The sequence below is a fragment of the Sorghum bicolor genome, chromosome 2 (genome assembly GCF_000003195.3).
Source record: "Sorghum bicolor cultivar BTx623 chromosome 2, Sorghum_bicolor_NCBIv3, whole genome shotgun sequence".
Classification (NCBI taxonomy): Eukaryota; Viridiplantae; Streptophyta; class Magnoliopsida; order Poales; family Poaceae; genus Sorghum; species Sorghum bicolor.
The window spans coordinates 70,142,674-70,155,195 of NC_012871.2; the positions used below are offsets into that span (position 1 = coordinate 70,142,674).

Sequence of the window (12,522 nt, forward strand, 5' to 3'; positions counted from 1 at the left end):
CAGTGGTGCTTCCCGACGCCACTGCGCAAGCCTGATCGGATGGCCTAGGGTTTGTCGAGTGGGGTGTGTGCACGGCGAACCTTGTGTCACATGCCTGCGGCCCCCACTCCTGTTTATATAGCGCAGCGCGTCGGGGGCCCACCAACCATGGATCGGTTGGACGCCCCCGATCAGGGCGCGATCCAGGAGGTAAGAGGCCCCAGCCGTTGGGCTGGGCCTGAGATCAACCTAACATGGAGTGGCTGCAGGTGCACGGATGCAATTATGAGGAGGTGCGCATCGCCGCTCCTATCGTGGCGGAGAGGTAGAATGGGACGACGGTTACGACCCGGCGCGGCACCGCATCACACAGACCGGCCGCCGTCTCCGCAGGCTGGCGGTGACGCAGTCGACTCCGATGCCGCCACTGCTGGAGCGGTTCGATGCTGCGGATGAACTGAGCCTACACCTCGTCATTCCACCGGTGAGTTCCTCTTTTTGGTTGATTCTGCAGCTGAAGATGTGTGCCAGGCTGCCATGCAATAATTATTTTGGAAACGTGCACTCGACTCCTAGCATATATATATATATATATATATATATATATATATATATATACAACACATATATGTACAATTGATTTGTCAATATTTAGCCAGTCTGACAAGTTGCTTGTACATGTCACTTCACAAGCTGATATAATGTATTCCTTCCGTTTCAAACTGCAAGTTGTTCAGCTTTAACTACAAAATCAAACAAGATTAATTAGATATACCATGGAATAATTTTGTTGCTGCACTTATTTGCTACAACATATTTTCTCTGTAAACTTTATCAAAAGTTCGACTTATATAGGACAAAGTTAAAACGAGTTACCATTCGGAACATACAGAGTATATGTACCAAATCATCTAATCTAATAAAGTTAAAACTGATAACCTCACTTAATTAATTACTTACTCTGCTATTCACTTTACAAGCTCAATACTTTTCCCAGTTATTGTTTCCAGAAGACTTTCATATTCCCTTGACGACATTGTTTTCCAAACGATTTGCAGGAGGGTTTTAACAGTTTTCTCAAGAAAATAATTGATCTCTAGGCCAACAACTAACCATATATATATATATATATATATAATTAAGAAATAGTCAATGTCAATTAACCTTTTCTTTTTTACATATGGAGCTGTGTTGACGCAGATTGTAGTGGTAGACTAGCTAGAATTGCAACATGAGATGAAATTAAAGCATAATGTCTTGTTTTATTGTATCATGATATATCTGTTCTAGGGAATGGATTTTTCTCTTCATGCTGGAGCTTTATCCACTGTTCTTATATTGACAGTTCCCAGATGCATACCGTATATTCCTGGAGAATACAAGTAAGCTTCCCAAGAGCAAAGCTCTAACAGTGGGGCTAAAAGTACTTGCACATTCTATTGAGTCCAGCTTGCTGCGTCTCCTCAGGAAATGTGATGGCATTACCAAGTTGGAGATTGAGTTGATCCACCAAGATGCACCAAAGGTAAGCTTTTCTTTAATATGAATTATTCATGGTATATCTATTTCCTGGACACATGTTACATTTGTATGGTTGTTTGAGTTGAGCATGCGCCATAGACTGAGCTGTTCTATTGATCAGGTGTCACTGTGCAAACTATTTGGTTGCTCTTGTGTTCAACAAGAGATGCTGAGGACCGACAACGTGGCCCTCGATTTCCTTGAGGAGGTAGAATTCCATTTCTTCACAGGATCCGACGAAGACGTAGACCTGGTGAAGCTGATATTCATGTGCAAGGAGACACTTAAAAAGATGGTAATCAATGTGGCTGACGATGTCTCTTTAAGTGAGGAAGTATACAAGAAGATCCAGATGTTCTCACCCCCAAGTACCACACTTGAGACGGGTGGTCCTTCGTCGCATAAGAGGGATGTCTGCCAGTGCAAAGATCATGATTGGTATTAGTTGAGGGAGTCTGTCAGCTAGTCCTGCATGAAGATATAGGCCGATAATTCTGTGCACAAAGACTTGGTCCTGCTCTTTTTAGATTTAGGCCTTGTTTAGTTCGCAAAAATTTTCAAGATTCCCCGTCACATCAAATCTTTGGTCGCATGCATGGAGCATTAAATAAAGATAAAAATAAAAACTAATTACACAGTTTATCTGAAATTTGTGAGATGAATCTTTTGAGTCTAGTTACTCCGTGATGAACAATGTTTGTCAAATAAAAACGAAAGTGCTACAGTAGCCAAAAAAACTAAAATTTTGCGAACTAAACAAGGCCTTAGGTTTGGAAGTCCATTTCTGTTTGCTGGTCAAATACAAGAGTGTTTCTTTTGTCCTCTGTCGATTGTCACGGTAATTAGTGATGACTTAATGTTACTATTGACTTCTGTGTGCTTAGGCTACCTTTTGGAGGGGATATTTGCTCGTGTACCATTCCATGGTTGTTCCTTTTTATCAATTATCATGCAGTTTTGGAGCTATATTTGCAGGATTTGAAAGGATTCGTGTCCCTACAAACTTTGCAATCCATAGAAACTAGAGACTCTACCTCACCATCTTATACCTAATTTACATGTTTAGCTTAAGATAAATGAGGTATAGAGCATCTCCAAGAGCTTCCAAAACCCACTCCTAATCTAAACTTCTTAGTAAAATTGAAAAAAAAAACTGCTCTCCAACAACTCCCTATTTTTTTTTGATGGAAACAACAACTCCCTACTTCAAACCCCAATCCTTTTGCATTTTGGTTTGGCCTGATCTTGGTTTGACTTAATTTTGGCTTTGGCCAGGCCACCACATGAAGACTGAATTTTGACCACCAAAGAAAAAAAAAGACAAGTTAAATTTTGGCTAAGGTCAAACTTTGTCTTTGCTATATGAGGACCAGAAACCAAACAGAGACCCAACAGGCTGAATTCATGGGCCAACCAACCCAGCGCCCGGTCTTTTCAGTTGCAGGCTCGCAGCACAAGAGCCGTGCCAGGCCTTGATTAGTTCCAAAATTTTTTATAAAATCGATACTATAGCGCCCGTGCATCCTGGTTCGCGTCGCAGACACCACGTACGACCGCACCTCCCCGTGCTCTCCTTCCGCTACGAATACGGCCGAACGCGATCATCTCGGCACGGGTACGAGCGCACGAGCGTGTAGATGCCGCCGTGGCCGCGCACACTCCTCGAGGTCCCGCTGCTGCCGCGCTGGGCTCCACAATCCCCCGTGGCCGTGGACGGTGGAGGGGAAAAGGCTGCTCCGTGGCTGCTGCCTGTTCGCCTCGCAGCGCGTCGCCGGCGAGCTCCGGCGGCCGTCAAGAGCGGCGAGATCGTGGTTCCACACGTACCGTGCGAGAGGGCCAACGATCACGTACGCTCGACGTCGACATGCTCCCGCTTCGGTTCTTCTTCCACCTGCTCGCCGCCGCTGTGGTCAGATGAGATTCGCCTTGACTGGGGATATGCCATTAGCATTAGGCCAGCATTGCTACATCTTCTTAACAAATGTTCTGGTGTCAAAAAGATTAATTATGGTGGATTGTTTTGCTTGGCGTTGTGTCTTCAGTGTGCAATTTTACCATTTTTAATGCCAATTTCTATGGATCGATAACACCAAAAAATGATGCAGATTAAAACTAGAATGACATTATATAAGTGGGGAAATTTGAGCATGAGTTTCACACAATTTTTCTTCTAGGGAGAGTGCTGCGAACTAACATCACACATGATTTGTGAGGTCTAAGTCTGCGATAATAAAAATATAAATAGTTCATTCACATGTGTAAGATCCAATTTATATGTCAACTTTTTTATTTTCTTTCAGGGTAAATGTGGATGCATACCATGGGAATGCCACTAGGACATGGGGATGACGACATTGCCTTGGATTCAATGTTTTTAAGGCGATAAAGCGAGGCGTGGCGACAGACTACCACCTTACGCTTAAGCGAGTAAGGCGTAAGGCAAGGCGATACAGACTATAGAATTGGAAGCATGTCATATCTTGGTGTTGTCTTCTCCCCTGCAGTCTGTAGTCCCAAGTGTGCATCTAATATAAAAACAAATTGTTGTCCAAAAAGAGGCTAAGCACTAAGCAATAAGCACTGAGCACCAAGCAAAGAAAATATAAACAAATCGGCATCCCACTATTCTACTCGAGACAAGAGGCTACAGGCAAGTAGAGAAAAACATAGCATCCCACTATTCTACTTAATCTGATCGAGGGAAGACTGGAGGAGGCGGCTTCCTGCTCGAGAGAAGACTGGAGGAGGCGATGGAGGACCAAAAAGGCAGTGGGGAAACAGCAGCCCGCCAGTGGCTGCTCCTCGCGCAGATGGAGGACGACTAGAGGAGACAAGCGGGGAAACATCAACCCGCTGATGAGTGCTCCTCGCGCGGATGGGGAAGATGGGAGGGGAAGGCGGAGCCTTTGCTTCAGGCAGAGGCTCGACAACAGCAGCTTCTCCTAGTAGCGCGGGCGAAACACGAGCGAGCAGGTAGGTCTGTCTTCCCCGCGAGCGCTCCTCTCTGATTTCTCCAGCGCTCTTCTCTCCAGCGCGCCTAATTCTCCTGCGCACCCCTCCCTCTGTCTCTGCGCGCGCGACTAGCTTTCCGGCGTGTTTACTCCTTTCTCCCACGATCTCCCATGTTTCTCGCCGCCCCGCACAGAACATACCCCGTATGGCGCTCGCCTTCCTCGTGGGACGTCCAAGTTGACGTTTTTCGGACGCCATGCTCATAAGGTGGACGCCATACCAATCTAAGGCGAGTCGTATGCCAAAACGTCTCGCCTGGAGCGCCTTGACAATTAGGCGACGCCAAAGCGATGTGGAATTCGTTAGGCTATTGTGTCAATATAGTGCAACCTTTTAGAACAAGGTCACTCTTACCCTCATAGAAAACAAACACAAGAAGTATATACAGGAGGGGTTACACAACATTTGTGTTCCCAATGGCAAACTTGTAATCATGTGAAGTCCACACAGGCCTGCCGGGACCACTGACTGAAGGGATTCGCCGCTTTGAAGCGGTGAATTATGATGATCAATCTACGGAGATTTTGTAGCCTATGCATTAGTTAGTTACATTACAAAAGAAAACATACAACAACAAAGTTGGTGGATATTGTATTTTAGTGTCTTTTATGTGTTGCCAAGGAACTCCCTTTCAGTAGTGCTTTGTATGAGTTCTTCCTTCTTCTTCTCTCTCTCATAACTATTTAGTAGTACATTTTATTTGTCATGTGCTTGTGCCTCTAATGGCCTCCACTTCGGGTGTGATAATTGATAACATATTGAGAAAGCACTATATTGATGGGCATATGCACAAACTAAGCGCAAGCAGAAATATCTTTTTCTAGATGAAGTATATAATACAATGATTTGATCTGAACCACGGTCAAAACCAAAGGATAAACTAATGTCTGAATTGAAGTACAGAATACACAGTTACACATTGAGCATTAGCAGAATCATTATAGGAACTAGTATAGTGTCTGTACTAACGCCACGACTTCATTTGAGGGAAACAACAGTGGCATTTCGTCACATAAATAGAGTACAACAAAACAGTTAAGAGAGATTCCAATTCATTAGATAATTTTCAGTATATTATAGAAATTTGTCCTAAACAAGCGCTAGTACGTCATTCACTACAGCTATTTAGGACAACAAGCGCTAGTACGTCATTCACTACAGCTATTTAGTCAGCTATAAAACAAAAAATCTCAGTTCTTAAGTTAAACTAAGAACGACAAGCTTAAAGGCTTTAGACAAAAAGTAAGGGCGTCTACATTTTAAGGGGGCCCTTATTCTTAAATCTCCTAGGTAGAAAAGATGCAGGCGCAAGGAAAGCAGTCTTCTGTTCACCATGAGTGTTGGTCTGTTATCTGGATTTAAAAAAACAAACAATCATAAATCTCCTAGGCAGAAAAGATGCAATAAAAAATTCCAAGAAATTATTGATGACAATCAACAAAAAATAGTGGTGACAGTCATAGTAGAAAATTAGTGATTACCTTTGAAGCTGGTACCTCCAATCGCGATTCGAAATCACGGTGCGCTCATGTCAGTTATCTGCATCCACAGTTGACCTCCAATTGGAACACCTCACTACCTCAAACTTACTTTTGTAAAAACCTAACTCATCAAGCATAAAAACCCAGTTAAAAAGGCCATTGGAATGATGCAACGAACGAAGAAGAATCCATCCCATCCCAACCACCTTGCCTCACAACAAAATAGGATAAAAAACTATCAGGATAATCGTTGAAACTTCTCCAGTTTGAATAAAAAGACAACAGGTAAGCAGTTAATTATACTTTCTACAGAAAATATGAAGGCACAACTAAATGATTTACCAGAGAAAGGTCTAATCCTATAATGTTGCACAATAACAGGGGAGTGATATAGAGAGAAAATACAGAGGAACACCTGACTTACCCAAGTAACTGCAGATTTAGAGCATCTCTAATAACCTTTCTAAATTTCACTCATTAAATCATTATTTGGACAGTCATTTGTATAAAAATCGTTTTCTGTATATTTTCACTCTCCAACAACTAGTGTATCTCTTATGCACACTCTAGAGAGCCATTCTCGTCTTCTATTTTTGCTTAGCGAATAATCCGGAATAGAAGAAGACTATATTTGGATGATTATTTAGAGCATCTCTAACATTTTGGCAAATGACTTCCGCGATCTCATCCATAAATTTTTTTAGCAAAATGAGAAAAACCCTCTCCAATAGTTTGACATTTCAATTCCCCATCTTTTCTAACTTGGCATATCTCTCTGTCTAGTGCGCAAATATGCACGTGGGCTCCCTGCTTGGCATCGGTCTTTCTCCTCATGCTTAGCGGGGCTCTTCGTTCGCTAATTAGCGGGGCTCTTCAAGTTAAGAAAAACAGGAGTACAAATACAGACACATACATGTACAATACAGATACTTCTGTTCGCGTGCGTCACGAGTTGGGGAGAGGAGTCGCGCGTGAAGGAGACGAGTCACGCGTGGGGCCATGGGGGAGAGGAGTCGGAGTCACGCCTGGGGGAAGGAGTCCGAGCAATTTGGTTCGTTTTATATGAGTGAGTTTTTTCTCGAATATATAAAAGATTTGTGATTTAAGAAGAAGATATTTTTATAACATATACGGACACGCTAGGGATGAAAAAGTATACAAAAGACACAACCTTTCTAGCCTGATTACACATTATGATTACTCGCGGACTAATTCTCTTAGGTGGTGCGCTCCCGCCTCTATCTAAACGTCGGCGATTTGCTTGATCTTGTGAGTAGTTGCGCTCTGGTGGCCGTTTCATTTCGGAATAATCTTGCATTCCTTTCTTTCTACAGCTCACATGCCATGAGGGTGAAGAGGGTGTCAGCGCCCTTCTTTTTCTCTCCATGCCATCTCTGTCTCCACTGCTTCCACCAGTCGGTGATGGAGCCCCACCCCCCACCTGAGCGGCACCGGTCCCTAGCACCGTCAAAGTGGGCCACAAGATGTGTCATGGTGATGATGTGGTCGATGGTCTCCGGGTCTTGGTCGCAAAGGTAGCATTCATTGTCCGCATCAAGACCATGGCAGCTCTTCATGTCTTCCGGACTTTAGAGAAGTTTATATTGGTGCGGATACTTTTTTAGTGTGACTTTAAAGAAGTTTATATCGGTGTATTAGGGGGTGTATGGGACTATTCTATAAACTTAATGTGGAGTAGCTCCATAAAAATTTGAAGTTTATGAAGTACTTTTTTTAGGTGCTCTTATAACTCTACTTTTTTCCTTAATCAGAGTGCGTAGAGATAAAACTATCTGGCTAAAAAAAACATGAATCAAAGCTGAAAAAATAGAGTAGAATAGTCCCAACTTCCAAACACCCCTTTATTGCGGTAGAGATTATTTTTTATGGGTGCATTTAGAAGAGTTCAGGACTGTAGTAGATATTTTTTTGATGTGGCTTTAAAAATGTTTACATTGATACAGTATATGTGGTAGACGTATTGTTTAGTTCAAAAAAAATTTTGCAAAATTTTTCAGATTTTCCGTCACATCGAACTTTTAGACGTATGCATGAAATATTAAATATAGACGAAAATAAAAACTAATTACACAGTTTGGTCGGAATTAACGAAACGAATTTTTTGAGCTTAGTTAGTTTATGATTGGACAATATTTGTTAAATAGAAATAAAATTGGTAATATTCATATTTTACAAAATATTTTGCAAATAAACAAGACCGTAGAGATAAAACATATTAGAGTAGAGGTAGAGATTTGTAGGCTGATGGAGCTCCATTTATTTGTCTCCCACGTGATTTGGCACGTGAAAACGCCGAACGGACAGCAGAGTGAGCTGAACTCCGGCTTCGCACCCAAACTCCCCTACAAACTCGCTCCACCGGCGGCTCCGGCTGCGAACCGCGGCTGACTGCTGCTGACCCCAAGCGGTACCGGCGCGCTCGTCCCGCCATGGCTATCCCCACCGCCTTCGCCTCCCCCCTCGCGGTCCGGTCGGCCGTCGGCGCGGCTCTGGCGGCCGTCATCGCCGCGCGCGCGGTCCGCCGCCGCTCCCTGGACGCCTCGGGCGGGGCCGCCGGCTTCGTCGTCATGGCGGTCCACATCGCCTGCGGCTACAGGTACGGGGCGCTGCTGCTGGCCTTCTTCTTCTCCTCATCCAAGGTAACCAAGATCGGGGAGGACCGGAAGCGCCGCGTCGAAGAGGATTTCAAGGAGGGCGGGCAGCGCAACTGGTAATCCACACTATTTCTTTTGGGGAATTTGCGAATTTCACCCAAAATTATCTGCTCTCTGTTTTGCGTCCGAGCTGGGCTATCACCTGTCATAAATCAGACAGGTCCTTTCTCTGTCTGTGTCTGTCTCACCATTTCCTTGTAACGTGGCCACAACAATTCCAAGTATAGTAGTGACTACTAGTAAAAAAAAGGGACATCCAGTGTTCAACTCACAACGATGCAGAGAGGGGGAGGGCCTGGTATGAGTGTTTGCCAAGTAGTACCTACTATATTTGTTCAGAGTTAGCACTTTATGCTGTTTGTCAGCATGCATACAGTGGAACAGTAATTGCAGCTCCATAAGCCAAAATGTTATAAATTCTACGGAACTTCCCTGCAGGTCTTACATGTCTAATTGCTATGATGAAATTGCATTATGTGTTGCTTAATCTGTTTTCTTCAAATTATTCTCTTATTGGTAACATTCTTTGCTCAATTCAAAAAACATACACTGTGTTCTTCCTAGTTAGTTAGTTTAGTTTCTTTTAGTCTTTTTAGTTGCTTTGTAACTGTACTGCCTGCCTTTCTTAATTCAATTGCTGTAGGGGTGCAAACCCCTCTAGTTTCTTTCAAAAAAAAAAAAAAAAACACACGACGCAAGTTAAAAACACCTTGTGAACCTCTTCTTTCTTTTCTCAATCATACAAGTGATTGTTTGGCCTGTGAATGTCACCAGACTTCATAAAAGATATATCACAGCAGCTGCAGTTTTGTCAAATTAACCTTGCTGGTGTATCTTACTATCTCTTTACATCTTAAAGGATCCAAGTTCTAGCAAATAGCACAATTGCCACTGTACTGGTTGTGATATTTGCACTATTGACTGGAGGGCAAGATCAGTGTTTGGACTCAAATGGTTCAAAGCTTATAACTGGTATTATAGGTGGTATCATTGGCCACTACTGTTGCTGCAATGGAGATACTTGGTCATCTGAAATCGGTGTGCTTAGTAATGAACAACCAAGGCTTATTACAACCCTTAAGGTAAGTGTTCTTTTCCATGTGACAAGATATACTGTGTTACGTAATAATGTTGTCCTTGTGTTATCTTTAGTCATGATTGTATATGTAGTTCATGCCAGGCTGCAAAATCTTGCTGCTTTTCCTCAACTGTCAAACCAATTGTGCATGGCTTGTGCACCTCCAATTTGACTGGACAGAGCCACCATATTTGATTTCTGGTCAAATGATCTGAAATGTCCAAACTCCAAAGTCATGGGCTTGCTACCCTTCTAGCCATATCCAAATTGTTTGTGGCATTGAACTAACATATAAGAATAAGAACTTTGTCATCACATTAAACAAACCCATAAGAACTATCACTTCCTCATCAGGTAAGCATACAATATGCCTACCGGGCCTAATACAGTACAAAGATTATCACATACAAAATGCACAGTGCATGCATTTCGTAGACAATCATGTCAAACCTTTCTCCTGATGTGCAAAGCTGGGACAAAAAACGCAGACCTTGTCCACTTCCCTAATTTTATGTTCAGATTTTTTCCCTGGTGGGTTGTGCATTCAACCATATATTACTAATTCCAATGTGCTGTTATGTAAAGAAGTTGAATTTAAGGTGTAACAGCTCGCTGTAAATTTTTTTTTTGGAAAGCTTATCTAATATAGGGTACTATGATGGATGAGTATTGAGAGTCCTTTTCTTTGTGTTGGCACTACCGATTATTTACAATTAGCATTAATGGGGAACAGTTGTTTGTCATACTAAGTTACTAACTATGTTGGCTACACCATGTAACAGATTATGACTATTATTGTTTTCCACATATTAGACAGAATATTTACTATTTAATTTCCATGTCTTGTATAGATTTTACCCCATTGCATTCCAAATGCAAGTCATTTTAGATTTGTGTATAAGGATTAACAAAGTAGATAAATGATTTTGTTGCCCTTCATTTAGACTACATTGTCAAAGATGGGTTCTTTACAAATGATAGTGGTAGTATTAATTTATCTGGGCGAGCAATGAATAACAAAATAGAAACGAGCCTCGAATTGCTTGGGTGACTTACATTTAGTAACAAATTGAGAAGGTTAAAATGACTTACTTTTGTAACCAGAAGGGCTGGTGAATTCTCAAATGAATATTACTCTTTTTGTAGTGTTTATCTGTGAGCTGATAACAGTATTGCTCTACAAGCCTGTCAGGAAGGGTACAAATGGTGGAGTGACCTTACAAGGACTTCTTGCTGCCACAGGAGGAGGCCTTATCATTGGTCTCACTTTCGTCGTTGTTGGACTTTTGACTGCTGAATGTTCGTCTGATATGGCCCTCTTGCAGCTCCTAGTACTACCCATCTCTGCTGCAGCTGGTTTGCTTGGGAGTCTAATTGATTCATTGCTGGGAGCTACACTTCAATTTAGTGGGTACTGCAGTGTTCGGAAGAAGGTAAACTGTTCTGTGCCACCTTGGTAATATGCTATTGGAGAAAAGAACAGTCTCTGAAAGCCTCGGCTTTAGGACACCTGAAGATGTTTGGTCAGTGATAGCTGCAAAGGGCACAAAAACATTTGTTCATTTCATCACCATGTTCAAAGTAGAATATCAATAGGGCTTCTTCTATACGTCTGTTAACTGTTCTGATATTTGTACAAGACCAGAACGAGTACATTTGGATGTTTCAAATATAGACAATCATTTAGAATGGTACCAGAATTTGCTCCTTCTGCAAGCAGGGGTCTCTCTTGCAGTAAAATATATTAACAAGCTTGACTTTGTTTGAAGATTAATGACTTTTTAGCAAATTATTATCTTGCAACTTCCATATGATAATATTTTATTGTTGCTCTGTAGGTGGTCAGCAAAAGGGGTCCCACGGTTACAAAGATTTCCGGGATGACTATCCTGGATAACGATGCTGTTAATGCAGTGTCTGTTCTGCTAACAACTGTGCTTACAGCTTATGTGTGCATTTACATCTTTTAGAAACTATATGTGAAATTTTCTCACTTCATTCTATTTGTGAAACTATATGGAAATGGAACGGTCTGCAACTTCTCTGTATTGATAGAATTTATATTATGGTACAGAAAGGCTGATTCACCTCCACTTTGATACTAATAGTTCACTGCAAACTTTTTATATTCCCATTGCAAAAAGTTATCCTTCCTACGGATTTACCCGCTGTTTTTTTAGGGGTGTGGCAATCTTTCGGATGGTACCGATGCAGTTTTGGATCCAGTTTTTAGAGTTTTAGCTAGTTTCATGCCTCTCGTGGAATGTGGAATTTTTTCTAAATTCCAACATATATTAAATTATTATATATAATGAAAAAATATTTGTTTGCGCTCTAAACTGGCCCTGAAGTATATTCTGAACAGAACATAAAAGGTTCTGAAGAGTTGAGGGGAGTTTTAGCTTCAAGTCTCAAAGGAGTTCCGAGGGAGTTTTATTTACATTAAGACATTGATTTTTTAGAACGCTTCGCATATGGAATCATTATGTAGCTTGATCTTATTATCTATGCAGGGACACTATTACCGAACTGTGCGACTTCTGGATTTATCACTGAACAATGTGTCGTTACATCAACATACAATGATACAACATACACGTTTGACTGATAAGTCATGATAGAAAGTACTGTTAGCTGATTTATTGTGAGAAAAAAATATTACTGAATAGCTGACAGATTTGGCTGATAAACCCAAACGAATGGTCCAATGAGATCATTAATCAGCTATGAGATTATTAATCAGCTATTGTGAGAGGAGCAGATGCCTTTGGACAGG

General features: G+C 41.8%; 1 protein-coding gene across 1 annotated transcript; it reads left to right on the top strand.

Annotated features, from left to right (window-relative positions):
* LOC8081729 (protein PGR) lies at positions 8,298–11,872 on the top strand. The gene is made up of 4 exons (XM_002460792.2): positions 8,298–8,724; positions 9,528–9,750; positions 10,931–11,179; positions 11,585–11,872. Exons 1-4 carry the CDS (start codon positions 8,444–8,446, stop codon positions 11,714–11,716), a joined length of 885 nt encoding a protein of 294 aa, XP_002460837.1. The 5' UTR covers positions 8,298–8,443; the 3' UTR covers positions 11,717–11,872.